This window comes from Amblyraja radiata, chromosome 5 (genome assembly GCF_010909765.2).
Source record: "Amblyraja radiata isolate CabotCenter1 chromosome 5, sAmbRad1.1.pri, whole genome shotgun sequence".
NCBI classification, from domain to species: Eukaryota; Metazoa; Chordata; class Chondrichthyes; order Rajiformes; family Rajidae; genus Amblyraja; species Amblyraja radiata.
In genome coordinates, this window is record NC_045960.1 from 89,818,992 (window position 1) to 89,843,231 (window position 24,240).

Consider the following 24,240-nt stretch of genomic DNA (forward strand, 5'->3'; position numbering starts at 1 on the left):
CTCCTGCACTTCAAAGACATGCAAGTCTGTGGGTTAGTTGGCCGGTAAATTGTAAGATTGTCCCTAGTGTGTAGGTTAGTGTATGGGGTGATTACTGGTCGGCACGGACCCGGCGGGCTGAAGGGCTTCTAAAGTCTAAAGGCAGCTCCCACTGCGCCCCATTCCATCGCCACTACTTTCCCACTTCCGTATCCAGTTCCAAAGTAGAAGGGTAGGTGCTGCTACCAGAAACTGGAGGTGCAAACAGTAGGTCCTGCAGGAATAGTATCAGACCATTCAGCTCCCCGAGCCTGCATCCCCATTCAATACCAACATGCTTCCTCGGTTCCCCTCTCCTATCTTTGTTCCAAATACCTTGACACTCTGCTCCATCCTGGACCTGAAATGTTCACTCCATTTCTCTCTCCACAGATACTGCCTGACTTGCTGAGAATCCTTGATGATTTTCAGCATCCACAGTTTTTGTTTAATGACCCATCCTTCCCTTCTGTTGGTCATCTCCAACCTCCACAAATTCATTAGACAATTAAACTAATGCTAGAATCTTGAGCAAAATGGGCAAATCTCTGGATGACATGGATAGGTGACGTTTCAGGCCTGGACTCTTCTTTGTAACCCAATGGTTCAGGCAGTATCTTGGAGAACATGGATAGGTGATATTATGGGTCAGGATCCTTCTTCAGACTTCTGAAAAAGGGTCCTGGCCTGAAACGTCGCCTATCCATGTTCTCTAAAGATACTGCCTGACTCGTAGAGTTACTCCAGTAAATTGTGTTTTTTTGCATCTGAAATTCATTCATTACAATTCCCCATAAATTGTAATGAATGCTACATTGTGGTTTCTTTCCAGGATGGAGCAGAGTGTCAAGATATTTGGAACAAAGATAGGAGAAGAAAATTGGCAATTCTGATTGCAGCCACAGTACCTTTAAAAAGTTCTTCATTAGTTGTAAAGCACTTAAAAACATTGCGATGCAATAAAAGCTGACAAAAAAAGTATATTCTTTTAACCAGCTCACACTTTGTTTCCAATTTCAGACATCATGAGTGGTTTCATCAATGTCAATTGACACGCAATTGACAAGAGCAGCTACTGCAATCTTGAGGTATTATTAAAGCAGGACCACTTGTAAGAGCATGCACCTTCGCAGTAACCTTGTGACACTATGGACACTCAAGCAACTGATAATGCTAAGGATGCTCCTCCAAAGGCATTGTGCATACTCCAGTGTTAGAAAAAACCAAGACCCACATCTGCAACCCTCTTCCTCATCATTGCAAATCAGAATACTTAGTTACTAATCCCAAGGAACAGGATGTTCTAGCCAAAATAATTAATTACGTTCTGCTTAAGAAACAAAGCAAAAGATCAGGGATGGATTATCTAAACTAATCAGTGAAAATAGATAATGTTGCACCGCAGGGAATTCAAGAGGAAATTTAGGTCATTTAAACTCAACATTCCAAGTATTGTTATTAGTAAATAATAATAGTTGTATTAATAAAACATTTACAAAGCTTGACTCACTATAATCTCACCGATTCAAAGCCACAGGAATAGAACAATGGAAATGGCATGATCCAAACCAAAAATAATGTGTACGAGCAAACTGACAAGAACTATAAAAATCGCACCCAAAAAATTATTTTCTTGGTATGGACATGCTTGATGGAAAAATGGAAATTATGTAGATACTAATCATTAAGTGGTACATGTGCACAAGACTGTTATTTGAGACTCCACCCCATCCCACGGCAACCTAACAGTCTGTGGTCTCCACCACTGTTACAATGAAGCCCGACACAAGCTTGAAGAACAACACCTCATCTTCTGTTTGAGCATCTTGCAGCCTTCTAAACTCAGTGCTGAATCCTACAGCTTCAGGTGACTTGTTTTCTGTCCTCCTGATCTGCATTTTGTAACTCCTGCATATTCTCACCCTCTAACTGCTCCCGCTCACTCATTGACCAGAAAACCTTGTCCATGGCTCATCCCCACCGCCACCATGTTTGTATCCTATTAGAGACATGTCTCCCTCTCTACACCTTAACAACATTCTTTTATCTCCTTCCAGGTTGTGACAAAGGGTCTTCCACAAGAAATGTTTCTCCTGCCACAGATCCGGCCTGATCTGCCGAATATTTCCAGCATTTTCGGCTATTATTTTAAATTTTCAGCTTCTGCATTTTTTTTTTAAATGTTTAATCGTGATTGCCTTTGGGCAGGCTAAACGCTGGCCAGCAAACATTAAACAGTCATTTACTCACTTCTAACGCCCATCATGCAAAATGTTCTAATAAGCTTCTTTTCGGCTATTATTGATGAGAGGGATAGACAGAGTTGACGTGGATAAGCTTTTCCCACTGAGAGTAGGGAAGATTCAAACAAGGGGACATGACTTGAGAATTAAGGGACAGAAGTTTAGGGGTAACATGAGGGGGAACTTCTTTACTCAGAGAGTGGTGGCTGTGTGGAATGAGCTTCCAGTGAAGGTGGTGGAGGCAGGTTCGTTTTTATCATTTAAAAATAAATTGGATAGTTATATGGACGGGATTGGAATGGAGGGTTATGGTCTGAGCACAGGTATATGGGACTAGGGGAGAATACGTGTTCGGCACGGACTAGAAGGGTCGAGATGGCCTGTTTCCGTGCTGTAATTGTTATATGGTTATATATGGTTTTATTTTTAACCCCAGGTCTTATTCCACGATTTGAATAATAAACATGGCAAAAGTATTTGTGGAGGTAGTTCGAAGGATATCCAGGCCTCTTTATTTTCTCCCTCAGTGCTTTGCTATTTGTTTAAATAAACTAAGGCTCTTATATCATAATCGCAATATTATCTTTGTAAATTAAAAAATGAAGGCATTTATCACCAGCAAACATGTAGTAAGTGCAATAATATTAAAAGCAGTTAGAGTATTTCTTTCCTGGGCAACATGTTTCATATAATGCAACTTTCCACATTCTTACAAACATGACAGACGAGGGCAAAATACTCTAACTGCTTTTAATAATATTACACTTACTACATGATTGCCAGTGAAAATGCCTTTATTTTTATGATTATCTTATTTCTCAACAGGCACGGCACTCAGTAATTGAGGAACCGTTAAGAACCCAGTCATAAAATACATACCTGTCGTAAAAACAGAACCCAGTCTACAAAGCAGCAGGATAAAAATGACAGCGCAAGTAACCATTAACAATAAAAACATGATACCCAAGAACTTATTGTCCAATTTCAAACCATGCTCAAAAAACATATAAATAATTAATGTTATATCTTCCTCAGTGGATTATTTACATTGAGATGTAGATTTTCACAGTAAACATTATCAACCCAAGCTTTCCTGGGATTTTCAAAGTTTAAACAAGCTACCCATCACTATGTTTACCACATGTCCAGTTTATTGCCATGAGACTGCTGGAGATGTTTTCCAAGTTCTTTTACTTGGCCAGATGTCACAGATTCCAGAGTGAAGTGAAATGAAGGCAGTCCCCTTCACATGACCTCTTCTTTATGTTTGTTTAATGAACCACCAGTGTTAAAGTATACAGGCCAGTCATTGCTGAATATCCTCACTCTACAGCTCATTTTTGCCAGCAATGGCCCAAACTGCTGACTTAGTTGAACTGTAGACCCATGGCCTGTATTTCAAGTGATTCCTCTCACTCTGGGCTTTTAACTGTGTGTTTGCATTGGCAACAAAAATGCGCCGGGTCTGGTTTGTGCTCTGTGCTTCCGCTCCCTGCTTTCACTAACATCAGCAAAGGATATTGTACGAGGCATAATTTGTGTCGTGTAAACTCAAACCACCCTTGCAAGGTTCAAACGCTAATTGACAGTGGTTGGTCAATTCAGTCGATGGTTCTCCAAACTAGTTTCAATGACTCCATTCTTACTATTATTTATTTTTCCACAAATTCCAAAGTGAAATGAATGAACTTCAGTGGATATTGCGGTTGGATTAATAAAATAAAATATAACATTTTAAATAGTTACCATAGTAAGTACCTTAATTGCCAAGTGGCTGCTCAAAACTTAGGCTTATTTATAGTTTGTGTTATTCTTCAACCAGCAGGCACCATTATGCTGAATCTTTTCATACAAATACATACTCTATATTATATTTTCCACACTGGATTGCTATAATTGTACCTTGTAGTTAATGATGAACAGTTGTGATTCTCCCTAACTTACTGTGTATGGGTGATATAGTTCGTTTTTCACATAATTCACTTCAACATATTCCAAAATAGCACCCCACACAGGAAATATAATCCTCTGCCGTTATATATTATTTTACAGACTTGCTCTTTAATTAAATAGTCCACCCGAGTACAGTCGTCACAGATCTACACTCTGTTCATTGGTAGTCCTGACTTCTTATTTGAATGAAACTCCGACTATTCGGAAATCCCGATGTTTCAGCATCTGGCCCACCTGGTGACGTTTCCTCCATTCCCTTTCAACTCACCGGGACCCCACTTCGCACAATCCCTTTAAACTTACCAGCCTCACTGGAAAATCTATTATATTGCTGTTTACCATTCAATAAACTGATTTAGTAGTGTGTAGGAAGGAGATGTAGATGCTGGTTTATATCGAAGATAGACACAAAGCGTTAGAGCAACTCAGTGGGTCAGGTAGCAACTCAGTGGGTCAGGTAGCAACTCAGTGGGTCAGGTAGCAACTCTGGAGAAAATAAATAGGTGACGTTTCAGGTCGGAACCCTTCTTCAGACTGCTAATAAGAAGTTCTAATAGATAGCCTGGAATAGTCTGGAAAATCCGACAGGCTAACATCACCATAGTAGAAACAAGGAACTGTTTGAAGGAGAGTTTCCGAAGAAGGATTACTTTTTCATAGTACCTTGAGGAGATTTTGCAGTGGAATAGTCAATTGTGGAAACAAGGAGCTGCAGAGTAATTGCTGGAGTAAATCAGTGGGTCAGGCAGCATCTCTGTAGAACATGGATAGGTGATGTTTCAGGTCGGGACTGTTCTTCAAATTGACTGTGGGAGGGAAGGGGAAGGAAGCTGGAAGGGAGGATGGGCAGAACAAAGTCTGGCAGGTAAGACTGGTGGGAGAACTAGGAAGGGGGAGGGGATGGAGAGGGAGGGAAAGCTAGGGCTATTTGAAGTTAGAGAAGTCAATGTTCATACTGCTGAGGTGTAAGCTACCCAAGCAAAATATCTCCAATTTGCGCTGGGCCTCATTGACAATGGAGGAGGCCCAGGACAGAAAGGTCAGATTGGGAATGGTAAGGGGAATTAAAGTGCTGAGCAACCGGGAGATCAGGTAGGTTAAAGCGGAGGTATCCAGTGAAAGGATCGCCGAGCCAGTGTTTGATCTCGCCAATGTAAAAAAGTTGACATCTGGAACAGTGGATACAGTAGATGAGGTTGGATGAGGTGCAAGTGAACCTCTGCCTCACTTGAAAAGACTGTTGGGGTCCTTGGATGCAGTCGAGGGGAGAGGTATAGGGACAGGTGTGGTGATATTGACCAAATTAAAGACACTATAAAATGGGGGATCCCTGCATTTGTATGATTTCTTAACCTTTGTCAGTGGAAAAATACAGGCTGTGGATGGCTCCGGCCAGCCTGAGCCTCAGATTGATATGCAGTATGGTGAAAGATCCAGGTGTTCTCCTAATTTCCTCCTAATTGGTAATATGTATTAAAACTCTGCAAAGAAACTTAAATGAATTGCTTTGATTGGATTGCTGCAAAGGGATTGTAAATAATGTAAATAATGTTGCAAGATAGTTACCCTGCTGTTTGTTGATTGGCCAGAGTGTTAAGCCCAGGCAGAATTGTTTGTGTTCCAGGGTAAATGTTGCATTATTTAGTTAACCTGACTTCCTTCCAGAAGCTTCTGTAAGAAACATTGTTTAAGACTCTCTGTAATTGGGTTGGAGAACTGTCAATAATGTGTTGATATGCATGATTGGATTGTTTGGGGAACCACCCCTATGTAGTTTGGCCCCTCAAGGTCTGTGGACCTATAAAAGGTAACCCCCATTTTAGATCGGTGTCGATCTTCTGGAAGAGCGCTTGGGACTGCGTGACCTTTTGGGCAGTGTCTGCTTCCACTAGGCTGAAGTGCTTGGCCAGGCAGAGACAAGGATCGAACCCGCGGTGGTTAGGTATCGTATAGGGGAATTTGTGTTAATTCTAAAAATAAAGTTTAGTTGGTCCAGTGCATGAGTCAGTGTTTTTACTGAACTAGACTAGGGGGGTAAACTTTGGGAGCCTATTTCCGGGTGTTGCATCACTTGCGGTTGCAGGGGAAAGTACCTCGGGAGGGGGTATTTTGGATGGGCAGGGACAAGTTGACCAGGGAGTTGCGGAGGGAGCGGTCTCTTCGGAAAGCAGAAAGAGGTGGAGATGGGAAGATATGGCCAGTATTGGGATCCCGTTGGAGATGGTGAAATATGTTGGATGATTATATGCTGTATGCGACGGCTGATGGAGTACAATGTGGACTCTGTCCTTGTTGTGAATGGAGGGATGGGGAGCAAGAGCGTAGCTGTGGGATATCAAGGAGGCCCTAGTGAGAGCCTCATCTATAATGGAAGAGGAGAACCCCCATTTCCTAAAGAATGGGGACATCTCCGATGATCTGGTATGGAAAACCTCATCCTGGGCGCAGATGCGGCATAGACAGAAGGAATTGGGAGTAGGGGATAGAGTCTTTAATAGATATTCCTAGGTAGGCTCATTACCTAGAAGTGTGTTTTTTATGGTTTTTTTTAATGTTTTAATGTGGGGGAAGAGGGTACGGTAAGGGGGATACCGTCCTTCAGTTGCTTCCTGGAGAGGACGCGACTATTATTCGAGTCGCGTCCTCGCCCCCCCCCCCCCCCCCCCCCCCCCCCCCCCAGCGGCCTACCTACTGGATTGGCGCGGCCTTTCCTGTCTGGACCGACCAGAGCTCCAGTAACGGCGGGACAGCGCTGATACATCGCGGGGCTGACGATGCCTTACCGGGGATTGCCGTCTGGAGCCCGGAGTGCTGGGCCTGCGGCACCGACATCCTGGAGCTGTGGTTCGCGGAGTTCCCAATGCGGGCGGCGCTGACAAACATCGTGGGGTCCTGCTACTCTGCCCGGCTCGGCCTGCAGACTCGGGAGCTGCGGACTCCGGTGGGAGGCGGCTGATCGGGAGGTCCGGGCCGCTGAGGAGGATTTTCACCATCGGGGTTCGGCGTCGGCGTTCCATCAGCCCGGCGAGAGGGTCTGAGCATCGGGCCGCCCGGGGTGGCGACTGCGGGTGCTCGGAAGGCCCCGACCACGGGTGAACATCTGGGAAGATCGGAGGGGAGGCTGGCTGGACTATGGTGCCTTCCTCACCTTGGTGCCATTGTGCTATGTTGTGTCGTGGACTTTCTGTGTTTGTGCTTTTTTTTAAATTCTATTTTATTTTTAATATGTTTTATTATTTATTATTTATTTATTTTTATGATACTGACTGTAAAGGGAAATTCATTTAGTTGTCTCTAATTGAGACAATGACAATAAATTTGAATACAATAATACAATACAATACAGGTGAGGAGTGTTTTTGACTTGAGTATTGGCATGCTGGATTATTGGAATTTTATGACATTTTTAGGACACAACATGAAGGGTCTTGTCCAAGGATTCATCAGGGGCTAATGCTTGAAGCCCATTTTGATTTTAAGCAAATTTTGTATGCGTGCAGTTTGCACATTCTCCCTCCGACCGTGTGGGTTTCCTTCGAGTCCTCTGGTTTCCTCCCACATCCTAAAGGCATGCTGGTTTATAGGTTAGTTGGCTCTGTAAAAATTGCCCCCAGTGTAGATAAGAAAATTGGTTAATCAATTGTCACCATAGTCTTGGTGGGCTGAAAGGCCTTTCTACATGCTGTATCTTTCAATCAATCGAGTCTGGGTGATAGCAGCAAATGTAGAACCAACTGAGAACAGAACGTGGATTTTCCTGGTTTCAGTAGCTCGAAAGGTCATCAGGGGACGTCATTTACAGTAGTAAGCGGTGGGTGTGAAGAATGGCAAACCATTTAACAATGACTGACCGGGTTAAAAGAAACAAAAGTCTGAATTTAAAAAAAAAGAGATTATTATCTTTCCATTGCTTTTCTTCTGTAAAAATGCAATAGATTTTCTTGCTAAATTTTTGCCAATTAATTTGCAAACCACGTTTCCTTTTCTTCACTTTCACCTTGATAACCAAATTATGTACATTTGACGGACTACTGTTGAAAGCTTTTCGCTAACTTAGACTTACAGGTTTTGAAACATCTTGAGACAGGATAAAGTTGTAGAATGATCATCATATCCATTTAAACAGTGCCCTTGTCATTTTCTGATAGCGATCTGCTCTGAAGATCACCCAACAGGCAGCCACTGGGGCTTCACAGGCACGTTCCCCACATCATGTTGGTTGGGTTGGAGTAGGGTGGTGCACTAAAGCTCACTTGGGCTGAAGCTCACAATGTCAAACATTTCCACAGTGGGACGAAGAAAGATGGCTTCCCAATCTAAGGTCTTCGTAGAACGTAGAACTGAACATCACGGTTCTGATCAGTACGGGTGTCAAGGGTTATGGGGAGGAGGCAGGAGAATGGTGTTAGGAAGGAGAGATAGATTAGCCATGATTGATTGGCGGAGTGGACTTGATGGGTCGAATGGCCGAATTCTACTTCTATCACATACGACGTTATCACAAGAACAGGCCCACAAGGTCTGTCCCAAACATGTTGCTAAGACCATGACCAACTGTTTCCTGCCTGCACATAATCCATATCCCTCCATTCCCTAGTATATCCACGTGCCTGTCCAAAAGTCTTAAATGCCACTGTCATATCTGCCTCAACCACCACACTCCGGCAGCATGTTTCAGATGCTCACCACCCTCTAGATAAAAGAACTTGCCCTGCACATCTCCTTTAAACCCTTCCACCTTAAAGCTATGCTCTTTAGTATTTGATTTTCCCACCCTAGGAAAATTGTCTACCCTATCTTTTGCCTCCCCTTCACTCTTCCCCCATGTTGGACAGAGAAGGCAATCTCACCAAGCACTGACCCTAGAGGCTCATCCGAGATCATCAGATGGCAAGTCAGTTGTGTGCCTGACTTCATGCATGTAGGTAAATTAAAAATTACAAATAAAAACTGCAGATGCCTGAAGCCTGAAATAAAACTACATAAAATGAGGGGAATACTCGGCAGATCAGGCAGCATCAGTGGGAAGCGAAACCCGGGCTAACCTATCACGTGGGAGACCGCTTATCTTGAAAATAAACTTCAGACAAATCTTTGTAAAGTCCTCAGCTTCCTGATAAAAACAATCAGACAGTTCGGGAAAGGATGGTAGATCAGAAATGTTAGATTTCTGAGATTGGCAGAGGGACAAGAGAGACTCGGGTACCGAACGTTTCTTAGGAGGCATTTATGGAAAGATGTCATTTGTGATCTTGTTATCTTCCAGTTTGTGCGGTCTTTCTATTTGCGCTAAAACGGTTCTCGATAGCGCCACGAATTTTCGCCAGTTCACTCCTATGCTGTGATTGCACCAAGTTTCGTTCCGATCGGTTGAATGTCGTTAAAGTTAGCGAGGTTTAAAAAATCTTAAAAACAGCGCGTGCGCAGATCGATCTCTTCTCCTGCCGTTCAGCGCCGCGCAAATTAAGTCTCTTTCCCTGTCACTCACCGGGACGGTCCACCCCTTCCTTAGCCATCGCGTCTTTACTAGAGCTGAGGATGGCCAGCGGAGGTTTCCAATTTTCGGAGGGACACGAAGTAGCATAGCCCCAAGTAGCCCAGCCCCAGGCAGCACAGCCCCAAGCAGCCCAGCGTTGAAGACACGTCGGAGACCCTGCCCAGCCCAGCCTAGCATGGAAGATCCAGCCCAGCCCAGCCGGAGACCCAGCCCAGCCCATAGTAGGAGATGTCGTCAATGTCGCCAAACGGAAAGTGGAGACTCTGATCCCAGCCGAGAAATACCAGCAACCAGCGCCTGCTGTGAGTCCCCATCGCACCGCCAATTCCAGCCACTACCACTCTGGTCCCCCTCGCTGGCTCCTCCCCCAGTCCCCTGTGATGCCACCCTCTCACACATGGCTCTTCCCCCGTCTTTTCTCCGAGCTCACTCCTCTCCCCCACCCACACACCCCCCTCCCCCAACAACTCCCTCTGCCCACACCCCCTCCCCCCCACAGCTCCCCCCCACAGCACCCCCCCACCCACACACCTCCTCCTGCCCACACACCCCTCCCCCCCACACATACACCCCCACCCACACACCCTTCCCCCCACACATACACCCCCACAACACACTCCCCTGGCCACACACACCCCCCTCCCACACACACACCCTCCCTCACGCATCCCTCCTCCCCCCTCCCACACCTCCCACCCACATATACACCTCCTCCCCTGCCACACACCCCTCCCCGTTACTCCCCCCCCCCCACACCACCATCTCACCCCTACACCTTCCCATCCACACACACCTCTCTTCCCCTCCCACCCCCCACCCCCCCTCTCCTCCCACTACACAACCCCCCACCACACACCCCACTTCCACCCCCCTCTCCTCCTCCCCTCCCACACATGAAGAGGAGGGGGAGGGAGTGCTCGGGGATGAGGGGAAATGAGCTGCGCCTGCGCAGTTAGGGGCTATGAATGAGTGGTGGAATATTGTGTTGGGGAATGGGTTGCATTGGGTGAGCAGGCCTCCCGTGTGACTGGGACCCAACGGGTCCAACTTAGTATTGTGGAAGCTAATTCCAACCTATCACCATGACCTGCTTTGAAAAGCTTTTAATTAAGAAAGCAGCTGCTGTTTTAACTTCGTCAGAACTTTTTGATGCCTACGCCCACACTCATATTCCCAAATCACATTGTGGGCATCGTAAGGTTTACAGACTTTGCAGGTAGAATGAAAAACGAAACAACCATCTCCACACTGTCGCCATTGGATCCCACCATTACTGTACAACCCTTCTGCACCACCCTTCACCACCATCACACAACCCTTCCCCACCACGCCCCACACCCTCTAGCACTTCCCCAACCACCCTCCTCCTCCTCCTCCCTCCACCCCTCATCAATCCCAACACTAGCTAAATCCCGAGCGAGGAATTAAATCTGTTATTTTCACACTTTACCCTTCCACGTCTCTAGTCTCCCTCTCCCCTCACTCTCAGCATGAAGAAAGGTATCGACCCGAAACGTCACCCATTCCTTTTCTCCAGGGATGCTGCCTGACCCGCTGAGTTACTCCAGTATTCTATGTCTATTTTGGGTGTAAACCAGCATCTGCAGTTCCTTCCAACACATTAAATCTTTCTAGTTGCTCTGTGGTCCTGCCACCCTTTGATAGTGCTATCAAGAACAGAAAGGTTACATAAGGGTTACATTGCAAGACCTGAGTGATCTGGACCAAATCATCAGATGACACGAGTTCAAATCCCGCTCTGGGGTATTTAAATCCAGCCAATTAAATAATTGAAGAATTATAAAAAAAACATTGGCATTACAATAGAGCTCAGGAAACTATCAGATGGCGATTTTAAATTATGGTTCATGAGTGTCTTTTTGAGAAGTAAATCTTCCCGACCTCCCACGTTCTCCCCGACAGTGAATCCAAGCTTGTGTGTCTGCCAAAATAGTCCAACTAGCCGCACAACTCCAGAGCATTTAGACGTTGCCTATCAATGCCACCTTGCCGATGACACCATCTCTTGAGGACAATTAGGGAGTTAATTCGTCCGGATGTGCAGAAATTATAATTTTGCTTTCAAACTTCGCTGTGGGAGTGAGGATTAGGGACTGGAGTTTTTTTTTTACATTTGGTATTTAGCCCCCAGTCCTTCCTTATTCAATTGATGGTTAGATATTGTCTGAGACTGTTCAGAGCAGTAATGACATTCACACCATTATATAATGAAGCAGGGACAACGTGAAAGATTATGATTATACCGTTCACTTTGTGCGGCGTAATGTAATATTTTCGTTCTATTATTGCGGTCTAACTAATGAAGTTACCGCGTCCTGCAACAGTCAAAAGAAGCGGCATTGCAAGGATAGAGCTGGGGGAGAGAGAGAGTTATTGACTGTCTGACTGGCACCTTTGTGCATCTAGCTCCCACTGTCAGACAATACCGGTTGCCGGAGGGACAGGTTGCCAGAGATGGGTGCGGAAGGGGGGAGAGCGACGTCGCTACATCGCATCCATCAGTACATTGGACAGTGGATCTCACACACTGCAAAGTTGCCGCGGCCCCCCTGTCATTTATACCGCTACACCACAAAAACTTGTCATCAGCCCAGAGGGTTCAGGTGGCGCTCAGTTCAAGCACAATCCCTTTCTCTGGTATCCTGTTATCGTGGTTTTGTGTCACACGGAGGGATCATGAACAGATCCCTTTCCCCCCGTCCGTCTGGCACTAACCCAACCGTTTAGATAAACGAAGCGCAAGCCCTTCAGCGTCTATTTTACCCTGAACTTGAACGCGGTGTGACTGACACGTTCACACACATCACCGAGTAGATAAAGCTTTGTCTACTCGTTCACTTCAGATCAAAGATCATATGATCTTTGCTGCGGATGACTTCCCTGAAAAGTACTGTTTCACTCTTGGGGAAGGGCGGCTGTGAATGAGACCAAAATAAGGCTCGCAAATAAAACGGCAATTTAAACTGCCAGGGCTGCTCTTTGCAGATGAAAGTCGTCCCCACTCCTTTAATATAGATCTTTCATGTACAGTTTGAGAGGAAGAGCCACACCGATGGAACAAAATGAATATCAAGCTTTCCGTGTAGGAAGGAATTGCAGATGCTGATTTACACCGAAGATAGACACAAAATGCTGGAGTAATTACTCAGCGGGACGGGCAGCATCTCTGGAGTGAAGGAATGGGTGACGTTTCGGGTCGAGACCTTTCTTCAGAACTTCAAGCTTTCTGCTTCAATTGCAGTTAAACAACCTTCTGTTGTGAAGGCCCTTGGGCTACGCAAGGTGGCAATTATGTCATAATAAGTGTGAAATAAGTGTAAGTGTAATAATAAGTGTGAGGTGCAGGAGGTTTCACGGAGTGTGATGGGAAGTTTGCAGGATAATGCTGATGGTAGTTTTTGAATAAATGAGGCAGCAACTGGTGGAACTACGCAGACCTCAGGAACTATGGTTACACCGATGAAGTACTATTCCAACAACAAAGTTGTTCTAACGCCCTTAGAACTGGCATCCTTGGCAATGTCTTCCCATTCTCCCACCCACCCCTGCAGAAATAGGGTGGGGTGGGGCTATAGAAGCTCTCCCGTCCTGAGTATAAACACTTCTTCCTTCACTCCCCACACCAAAGTTCCAGACCTGTACTGAGAAAACTGATATCCACTCGCTCCATCTTTCCTTTATTTATCCCAGAACATGCTGCTAGAATTAAGAGACTTAAATTGCAGTCTCCCAATATTGATGGGCATTAGGTATCTACAGGGTGACACTGTGGCACAGTGGTAGAGTTGCTGCCTTACAGTGCCAAAGACCCGGGTTCGATCCTGATTACGTGTGCTGTCTGTATGGAGTTTGTACATTCTCCCCATGACCTGCAAGTGTTTTCTCCGGAAGCTCCGGTTTCTTCCATCTTCCAAAGACCTACAGGTTTGTAGGTTAATTAGCTTGGTATAATTGTAAAATGTCCCTAGGATAGCATTAGTGTACGGGGATCGCTGGTCTGTCCGGACTCGATGCGGCGAGGGGCCTGTTTCCGCGCTATATCTCTAAAACTAAAACTAAACTATAGGTGCTAAGTATTACACACAGCAATCAACATAGTCGCTGTACACTACATTGCCCTAGTTATACTGCAAGTAAACAGGCTCTTTGGCCCAAATTGTAAATGCTAACCAAGGTGCCTATCTGAACTAGTCCCATCTGCTTCCATTTAATCCCCATCCCTGTAAACCGTTCCTCTCCATACACCTGTCAAAATGTCATTTAAATGTTGTAAATGTACCTGCCTCTACCACTTCCCCTGGCAGTCCATTCCATATATCCATCACCACTGGCATTAAAAACCTGTCCCATACGTTCCTTTTAAATAATTCCTCCTTTTAACACCAAAGCTTTGCCCTCCAGTCTTAGACTTCCTGGGAAAGAGACTGTGCCCTCCAGTCCCTGTAACTTTCTTGTGAATTTTTACTGAATTCTTTCCAATTTAATGGCGTTTTCTCGCAAGCTCGGTGACCAGAACTGTACACAGTACTCCAAAAGTGGTCTTACCCATGCCTTGTGCAGCAGTTACATGACATTGCAACTCAGTGCCCTGTTTCATGAAGGAATGCCACCCGTGCTGCCACTTCATGTACACTTGTATCCCTAGATCTTTGTTGTCCAACGCTGTTCAGGGCCTTGCCATTTACTGTGTAAGTCCTGCCCTGGTTTAAATTGAAGGTAGACACAAAATGCTGGAGTAACTCAGCGGGACAGGCAGCATCTCTGGAGAGAAGGAATGGGTGACATTTCGGGTCGAGACCCTTCTTCAGACTGATGTCAGGGGAGTGGGACCGGACAGAGATAGAATGCAGTCGGAGACAGTGAGACTGGTGAGAGAACTGGGAAGGGGGAGGGGATGGAGAGAGAGGGAAAGCAAGGGCTATCTTCCCATCTCCACCCCTTTCTGCTTTCCGCAGAGACCATCCCCTCCGCAACTCCCTGGTCAAACTCTCACTGCCCTGATTATCTGCCTATTCAGCTAAACTTGGACTTACCTGCAGAGCTACGTAGACATTGGCCAGAGCTTGCCCATATGTGTCATGGCAATGAACTGCCAGTGCATTTTTGGGAATTTCCTTCAGCACCGCTTGAAGCATTTCCTTCATGTCCCCAGGTGTACCAATTCCTGTTGTGTCTCCCAGTGAGATTTCATAGCAACCCATGTTGTACATTCTTTGTGCCACCTACAAAAACATAGGAATGAGTTACGACATCATATTTCACTCCACGTACCAAAATTAAACAACAGAAAAGTGCATAAAATCATGAGAGGAGTAGATCGGGCAGATGCACAGAGTTTCTTGCCCAGAGTAGGTGAATCGCGGACCAGAGGACATAGATTTAAGTTGAAGGGGAAAAAATTTAATAGGAATCTGAGGGATAACTTTTTCACACAAAGGATGGTGGGTGTATGGAGAGAGCTCCCAGAGAAGGCGGTTGAGGCAGGGACTATCGCAATTTTTATGAAACAATTAGATAGGTACATGGATAGGACAGGTTTGGGGGGACATGGACCAAGCGCAGGCAGGTGAGACTAGTGTAGGTAGGACTGTTGGCCGGTGTGGGCAAGTTAGGCTGAAGGGCCAGTTTCCATGCTGTTTGTCTCTATGAAAGCCATTAAGTATTAAATTAAATGGTGTTATTTGGGTGCCCTTGATCCAGACAATTACAAGAGACTGCAATGAGTGCCATAGTGGTGCAGAGGGTAGAGCAGCTGCCTCACTATTCCAGCTCCAATCCCTGATCTCCAATGCAGTCTGTGTGGAGTTTGCACATTCTCCCAGTGTCCGCATGGATTTCCTCTGAGATGTTCTGGCTTCCTCCCACATCCCAAAAGACGTGCTCATTGGCAGGTTAATTGGATGCTGGTTGGTGACGGGTAGAATCTGGAGGATATTGTTGATAATGTGAGGAGTATGTAATGGGTTAGAGAAGAATTCAGGTAAAATTGAGAGGCTGATGACTGATGCGGATTCAGGGGACCAACAGGTCTGTTTCTAGACCATCTTTCTCTATGACTCTATGCTGATTGAAAGGAAAGCTGTATCACACTGAGATCATTGGAGAAAAAAAATGCAGTTATTGGACACCACATTGTTACACTTAAGCAACAACTGGCACTTCTGAATACCTCTCCACACACATGTCAATGCACAAATTAATTTGAACAATTTTGAACATCCTTTGAATTCTTACGGCAGACATCATCAACAGCAGGCATAGTAACAAAAAGTTATTCCAATGAACAGGACAAATGCTTTTATTTTTTGACTCCAAATTGTTTACATCTATGTAATTTTAATTTATACGGGTAAAGATTGCATTAACCCAATCACCAGTATCACACTGATTGCACAGCTTACCTCTGCAACCTTGGCTGGTGGAATGGATCCTTCATATGGGCACCCTATTGCACAAGACACATACCTATGGTTTAAACAAAAGTAAATGTTTAGTTTGCTTATTGAAATCAGAAACAAAAAGATTTATTTTATAAATAAAATAAAATCAGTGTGCAAAATCATGAGAGGAATAGAACGGGTGGACGCACAGTCTCTTGCCCAGAGTAGGGGAATCGAGAACCAGAGGACACAGGTTTAAGGTGAGGGCTGAAAGATTTAATAGCAACCTGAGGGGTAACTTTTTCACACAAAGGATGGTGGGTGTATGGAATGAGCAGCTGGAGGAGGTAGTTGAGGCAGGTACTATCGCGATTATTAAGAAACATTTAGACTGGTGCATAGATAGCACAGGTTTAGAGGGATATGGGCCATACACAGGCTGGTGAGAGTAGTGTAGATGGGACATGTTGGTCGGTGTGGGCAGGTTGGGCTGAAGGGCCTGTTTCTACACTGCATGACTCTATGACTCTATTATGTCTAGATTTAAATTAGAATCATACAATCATATAGCATGAAAACAGGCCCTTTAACTAGTAAGTCTGCATCGATCATCAACCACCCAGTTACACTAATCCTATATTAATCACATTTTTTTGATTTAACCATATAACCATATAACAATTACAGCACGGAAACAGGCCATCTCGACCCTTCTAGTCCGTGCCGAACACGTATACTCCCCTAGTCCCATATACCTGCGCTCAGACCATAACCCTCCATTCCTTTCCCGTCCATATAACTATCCAATATATTTTTAAATGATAAAAACGAACCTGCCTCCACCACCTTCACTGGAAGCTCATTCCACACAGCCACCACTCTCTGAGTAAAGAAGTTCCCCCTCATGTTACCCCTAAACTTCTGTCCCTTAATTCTCAAGTCATGTCCCCTTGTTTGAATCTTCCCTACTCTCAGTGGGAAAAGCTTATCCACGTCAACTCTGTCTATCCCTCTCATCATTTTAAAGACCTCTATCAAGTCCCCCCTTAACCTTCTGCGCTCCAAAGAATAAAGAATAAAGCCCTTATAATATATAAAGAATAAAGAATAAAGAATATTTCTTCCCATATTCTATCCAACTCTCCCGAAATTTTACTACTCGCTACATATTAGGGCCAATTAACCAACCAACCAGCTAGCGCTTGGGACAAGAGAGGAAATTGGAGCACCCGTGGAAATTCCACATGGTCCATTGGGAGAACGTGCAAACCTCACACAGACATCATCCAAGGTCATGATCAAACCCGGGTCCCTGGCGCTGTGAGGCACGAACTCTTCCAGCTGTGCCACTATGCCACTCTGATATCTATATTACTAAAAGTCTGATCTTGACCACTTCCTGTTGTTCTGTATATTGATTTTAGAAAAAACACAGCCACTTACGGTTGTGGTTTTTGGCTGTCTTACTCAGAGTCCCCCTCAGCTGTGCAGGACAAGAGAATTTTGCCATTGATGAAAAATAAAAGGGTTATTAGTGTTTAAAAAATGTTGAGATTCTCTCTCTTGAAGGCCACGCCCCTTCCGGACGGACTATAAAACCTGGAAGTGTTGAGTGCCTCAGTCAGTCTCTGCAAGATGGGGGAGCGAGAGGGTCACGTCTATGAGTCTGAGCTGTGAATAACACTGAACACATGTCTACTAAACTGTGAGTGTGGTTTTACTGACCTTGGGTCCCCTTAATGTGGTTTAAAAATGAAAATGTGGTTGGTTTGAAATAAAGCACAGCAAATGGTTGGTGTTGGTTGGTTTGAAATGGCAAATGATTAAAAGTCTAAACTTGACAATTTCCTGTTTGCACTGATATTAGATAAAATGCTCCCACTTACGGCTGTGATTTTTGGCCATCTTAATCAGTCCCGTCCCCCCCACCCCCGCTCATCAGGTGCAGAGGATTCTTCCCATCAATGAAAAATAAAAGTGTCATTAGTGTTTAAAAAATGTTGAGAATCTCTCTTCTGTCAATCACGCCATGAAGGCAAAGCCCCTTCCGGTGGGAGGGGGGGAGGAATTATAAAACCCGAAGTGTGGGTGTGGCTCAGTCTCTGCAAGATGGGGGAGGGAGAGGTCACGACTCTGTCTGAGCTGTGAATCAACTGAACACACTGAATGTCTACTGAACTGTGAGTGTGGTGTTTATGTGGTGTTTTGTGTGGTTTTATGGTGGTTTCACCCTGCTTGAAATGGTATGAAACTGCATTTGAATGTGGTGGCCTTGCACCTTGCTTGAAATGGTATGATACTGCATTTGAATTTGGTGGCCTTACACCCTGCTAGAAGTGGCATGAAACTGCACTTGAATTTGGTGGCCTTGCACCCTGCTTGAAATGGCATGAAACTGCACTTGAATTTGTTGGCCTTGCACCCTGCTTGAAATGGCATGAAACTGCACTTGAATTTGGTGGCCTTGCACCCTGCTTGAAGTGGTAGGAAACTGCACGAGTTTGGTGGCCTTGCACCCTGCTTGAAGTGGTAGGAAACTGCACGAGTTTGGTGGCCTTGCACCCTGCTTGATGTGGTAGGAAACTGCACTTGAGTTTGGTGGCCTTGCACCCTGCTTGAAGTGGTATGAAACTGCACTTGAGTTTGGTCGACTTGCACCCTGCTTGAAGTGGTATGAAATTGCACTTGAATTTGGTGGACTTGCACCCTGCATGAAGTGGTATGAAACTGCACTTGAAATTGGTGGCCTTGGACCATGCTTGAAGTGGTGTGAAACTGCACTTGAATTCGGTGGCCTTGCACCCTGCTTGAAGTGGTCGGAAACTGCACTTAAATTCAGTGGCCTTGCACCCTGCTTGAAGTGGTAAGAAACTGCACTTGAATTTGGTGGTCTTGCACCTTGCTTGAAATGGTAGGAAACTGCATTTGAATTTGGTGGCCTTGCACCCTGCTTGAAATGGAATTTCAAAGAATAGCCATGAGTCAACTGCCAGCCCATCAGCCGTGAGTGAGCTGCCAGCACATCAGGCTTGAGTGACTGAGCTGCCACCCCAAGAATCCATTTGTCCCACAATGTCCATACTAGCCCTCTGGAAAACAGCCCCTTCAGCTCACAACACCCATATTAGCGCTCCAGAAAGACCCCCCCCCCCCCACATGCCACCAATATTGAAATTGGCGGAGAGGTGGAATATTGCGTGGGGGGACCAGCCCTCCCATGTGTGAACATGGGACCCAACGGGTCCCACTTAGTCTAGTATGTTTATATAAATGTAACTCAGTCAGTGTGTGAACAAAGAGACCAAAGCTAACATCTCAGATCAATTAAAGGCAGTACAGTGGCATGGCGGTAGAGTTGCTGCCTTACAACACCAGAGACCCAGATTTGATCCTGACGATGGGTGCTGTCTTTACGGAGAATATACGTTCTCCCTGTGACCGCATGGGCTTTCTCCGGGTGTTCCGGTTTCCTCCCACATTACAAAGACGTGCAGGTTTGTAGGTCATTTGGCTTCTGTAAATTGTCTCTGGTATGCAGGATAGAACTGGTGGCAGATGATCATTGGTTGGCATGGACTCGGTGGGCAGATGGGCCTTTACCCCACACTGTATCTCTAAATTAAACTAAACAAACACAAACCTTTCATCAGAGCTGTTTCATCTGCTATATTTAACGGTCATTGATCAGAAACCTGGCTTTGAAATGTTGCCTGACTTGCTGATTTTTTTCTTGCATTTTCTGTGTCGTCCTGTATAAAGGATGGTTGTGGAACCAGGCATAATATATTCAAACATTCAACTTAAATCCTCCATAATTAATCCAATGTAAGATTAATTCTCTGGTTCGCTGAAATCCCATTTTAAAGTGTATCAAAACTCCCACACATCCACTTTAATCAAATGTTAAATTATTTTCTGGATATGTAATAACTTTTTCTTCTTAGCAATCCAGATGGGGGTCTGTATTCAAATCATAAGAGTTGTGCTTTTTAGAACTAATAGCAAGGAACTGTTTAAATCATATTGTTTATGGAAATATCTTCTTAATTTTCTGTTTGCTTTACGCTTTGTAACTTGACATTATGCAAAGTTTTTGAGCTAAGTATTAATGACGATCTAATGGCAAATTAAGTGTGCTGGTTGGTGCAATTTAGACACCCAATGTTTTAGTCTGACTACAAGTTTAGGGGTAACATGAGGGGGAACTTCTTTATTCAGAGAGTGGTAGCTGTGTGGAATGAGCTTCCAGTGGAAGTGGTGGAGGCAGAGGTTCGATTTTATAATTTAAAATAAATTGGATAGGTATATGGACGGGAAAGGAATGGAGGGTTATGGTCTGAGTGCAGCTAGAAGGGTTGACGGTGGATATGCAATAGAAGGCATTTAAAAACTGCATGGATGAACTACAACAATTGTTCATCCCAGTTTGGTAAAAGAATAAATTAGGGAAGGTAGTGCATCCGTGGATAACAAGGGAAATCAGGGATAGTATCAAAACAAAAGATGAAGCGCACAAATTAGCCAGAAAAATCAGCCTACCAGAGGACCGGGAGAAATTCAGTCCAGCAGACGAGGACAAAAGGCTTAATTAGGAAAGGGAAAATAGATTATGAAGGAAAACTGGCAGGGAACATAAAAACTGACTGCAAATGTTTTTATAGATATGTGAAGAGGAAAAGATTAGTTAAAACAAATGTAGATCCCTTGCAGTCAGAAACAGTAGATCATGGGGAACAAGGACATGGCAGACCAATTGAATAACTACTTTGGTACTGTCTTCACTAAGGAAGACATAAATAATCTGCCGGAAATAGCAAGGGACCAGGGGTTAAATGAGATGGAGGAACTGAGTGAAATCCAGGTTAGCCGGGAAGTGGTGTTAGGTAAATTGAATGGATTAAAAGCCGATAAATCCCCAGGGCCAGATAGGCTGCATCCCAGAGTACTTAAGGAAGTAGCCCCAGAAATAGTGGATGCATTAGTGATAATTTTTCAAAACTCTTTAAATTCTGGAGTAGTTCCTGAGGACTGGAGGGTAGCTAATATAACCCCACTTTTTAAAAAGGGAGGGAGAGAGAAAACAGGGAATTACAGACCAGTTAGTCTAACATCGGTGGTGGGGAAAATTCTGGAGTCAGTTATTAAAGATGGGATAGCAGCACATTTGGAAAGTGGTGAATTCATTGGACAAAGTCAGCATGGATTTATGAAAGGTAAATCATGTCTGACGAATCTTATAGAATTTTTCGAGGATGTAACTAGTAGAGTGGATAAGGGAGAACCAGTGGATGTGTTATATCTGGACTTTCAGAAGGCTTTCGACAAGGTCCCACATAAGAGATTAGTATGCAAACTTAAAGCACACGGTATTGGGGGTTCAGTATTGATGTGGATAGAGAACTGACTGGCAGACAGGAAGCAAAGAGTAGGAGTAAACGGGTCCTTTTCAGAATGGCAGGCAGTGACTAGTGAGGTACCGCAAGGCTCAGTGCTGGGACCCCAGCTATTTACAATATATATTAATGATTTGGACGAGGGAATTGAATGCAACATCTCCAAGTTTGCGGATGACACGAAGCTGGGGGGCGGTGTTAGCTGTGAGGAGGATGCTAGGAGGCTGCAAGGTGACTTGGATAGGTTGGGTGAGTGGGCAAATGCATGGCACATGCAGTATAATGTGGATAAATGTGAGGTTATCCACTTTGGTGGCAAAAACAGGAAAGTAGACTGTTATCTGAATGGTGGCCGATTAGGAAAAGGGGAGATGCAACGAAACCTGGATGTCATGGTACACCAGCCATTGAAAGTAGGCATGCAGGTGCAGCAGGCAGTGAAGAAAGCAAATGGTATGTTAGCATTCATAACAAAAGGATTTGAGTATAAGAGCAGGGAGGTTCTACTGCAGTTGTACAGGGTCTTGGTGAGACCACACCTGGAGTATTGCGTACAGTTTTGTTCTCCTAATCTGAGGAAAGACATTCTTGCCATAGAGGGAGTACAGAGAAGGTTCACCAGACTGATTCCTGGGATGGCAGGACTTTCATATGAAGAAAGACTGGATAGACTCGGCTTGTACACGCTAGAATTTAGAAGATTGAGGGGGGGATCTTATAGAAACTTACAAAATTCTTAAGGGGTTGGACGCAGGAAGATTATTCCCGATGTTGGGGAAGTCCAGAACTAGGGGTCACAGTTTAAGGATAAGATGGAAGTCTTTTAGGACCGAGATGAGAAAATCATTTTTTACACAGAGAGTGGTGAATCTGTGGAATTCTCTGGCACAGAAGGTAGTTGAGGCCAGTTCATTGGCTATATTTAAGAGGGAGTTAGATGTGGCCCTTGTGGCTAAAGGGTTCAGGGGGTATGGAGAGAAGGCAGGGATGGGATACTGAGTTGGATGATCAGCCATGATCATATTGAATGGCCTACTCCTGCACCTATTTTCTATGTTTCTAGATGGGACTAGGTGAGAGTAATGCCCCTGTCCCACTTAGGAAACCTGAACGGAAACCTAAGGCGACTTTGCGCCCCACCCAAGGTTTCTGTGCGGTTCCTGGAGGTTCCCGGAGGTTTTTGTCAGTCTCCCTACCTGCTTCCACTACCTGCAACCTCCGGCAACCACCTGCAACCTTCGGGAACCGCACGGAAACCTTGGGTGGGGCGCAATGTCTCCAGAGATTTCCGTTCAGGTTTCCTAAGTGGGACAGGGGCTTCAGTGTTTGGCATGGACTACAAGGGCCGAGAAAGCCTGTTTCCGTGCTGTAATTGTTACAAGGTTATATGGTTACTGGAATGGCAAAGCTATCTACTCAGTAAAGCAACTAAGGAGGAGCTTTTTACTATTTTGATGATTACACTTTTAAAGTTTAACGAGATATTCTGAATATTATTAAATGGGCAACAATCAGACTAAGGTTTATAATTTTACAAATAAGCAAGAAACAAGTTACTAATATTCTGTTTTGGGAACACTTGCAACACATTAGCTCTCTGCTGTCCTGTCAATTATGTGAGCAAGGGGAAATTAAAGAAAGGAAGGAAGTTTTAAAGTGGGAAAATATTTGGCTTTGTGTCAAAGAAACCCAAACTTAATAACGTAGTAACAAAAATACAGGAAATGCTCAGCGTGTCAAGAGTTGGCAAATTAGCAATTTGATTTTTTTAATCTCGAATGGATCTCAAATCTAACTGTGGAAATTGTAATTTTGCTGTAAGAAAACTTGCTGTTTTGTTTATTAAAGCCACCAACCTCTCCCAATTGCCAGGGTGTAACGGATTTACAGGACCTCTGTTCTTTGAATAATCATTTCTGAAAGCTGACCTTGATCGAAGATGCTACCACTGGTTCCAGTTCATCTTTAAATACATCCATCTCAATTACCCTTCTTATTTAAAACAAGACCTATTACCATACACACCATCATATTCACTAAGACATATTCAGCAACCCTTCTTTTTCATTCCAAGAACTAACAAAGAAATTGGGAGACGTGCATTTAAATTCAAAGCTCCTTCTACACTCTGCCTAGTACCATAAGAACTGTTAGCTCATTTCATCTATTTAAAAATACACTTTTACCCTTCCTTATAAAACCATGTACCTGTTTCTAGTATTAGTCTTCGAGCTCCTTTATCTAGCTTGCTCTGTGTGTGATCATTTGGCATAACTATTGTATATGCATGGCCATTACACTTATGTATTATTGTATTGCATAGTGTAACAAGGTCTTATATTGTATTATGTCACAATATCATGAAATAATATATCATGTAATAATGTTGATAGTGTGTATTAACGTACGATGTATGATAGGTGGTATATGGTATTATGCATTAACATTATGCTGTAACACATAACTATTATTATTATTGGATATGTAAAGCCAATTAACAATTGTTATAAACTATAACAAGTGGGGATGGAGGGGTTTTGGGATTGGTGTGTGGGTAGGTGGGTCAATGAGAGCCTCTATGTATGTTATGTCTTGTGCTGTATGTTCTATGTTGGACCCCCTCGAAAACGAGATGACTGTCCATCTCAAGGGGTTATCCATGAATAAACTTGTTTCAACCTTTTGAGAGAAAATCTTTCTTTCCGTTTACCTTTTATTCCAACAAAATAAAACTG

The 24,240-nt window shown here is 44.3% G+C and overlaps 1 protein-coding gene across 1 annotated transcript in view; it reads right to left on the reverse strand.

Moving 5' to 3' along the window:
- Positions 1–24,240, reverse strand: part of hmgcll1 (3-hydroxymethyl-3-methylglutaryl-CoA lyase like 1) — an 89,351-nt gene that overhangs the window by 37,921 nt on the left and 27,190 nt on the right. Inside the window, exons 6-7 of the mRNA XM_033021706.1 lie at positions 16,134–16,197; positions 14,766–14,954 (exon numbers count right to left, since the gene is read on the reverse strand). Of these exons, the coding sequence (XP_032877597.1) occupies positions 14,766–14,954; positions 16,134–16,197 (253 nt within the window). The remainder of the gene's footprint in view (positions 1–14,765; positions 14,955–16,133; positions 16,198–24,240) is intronic.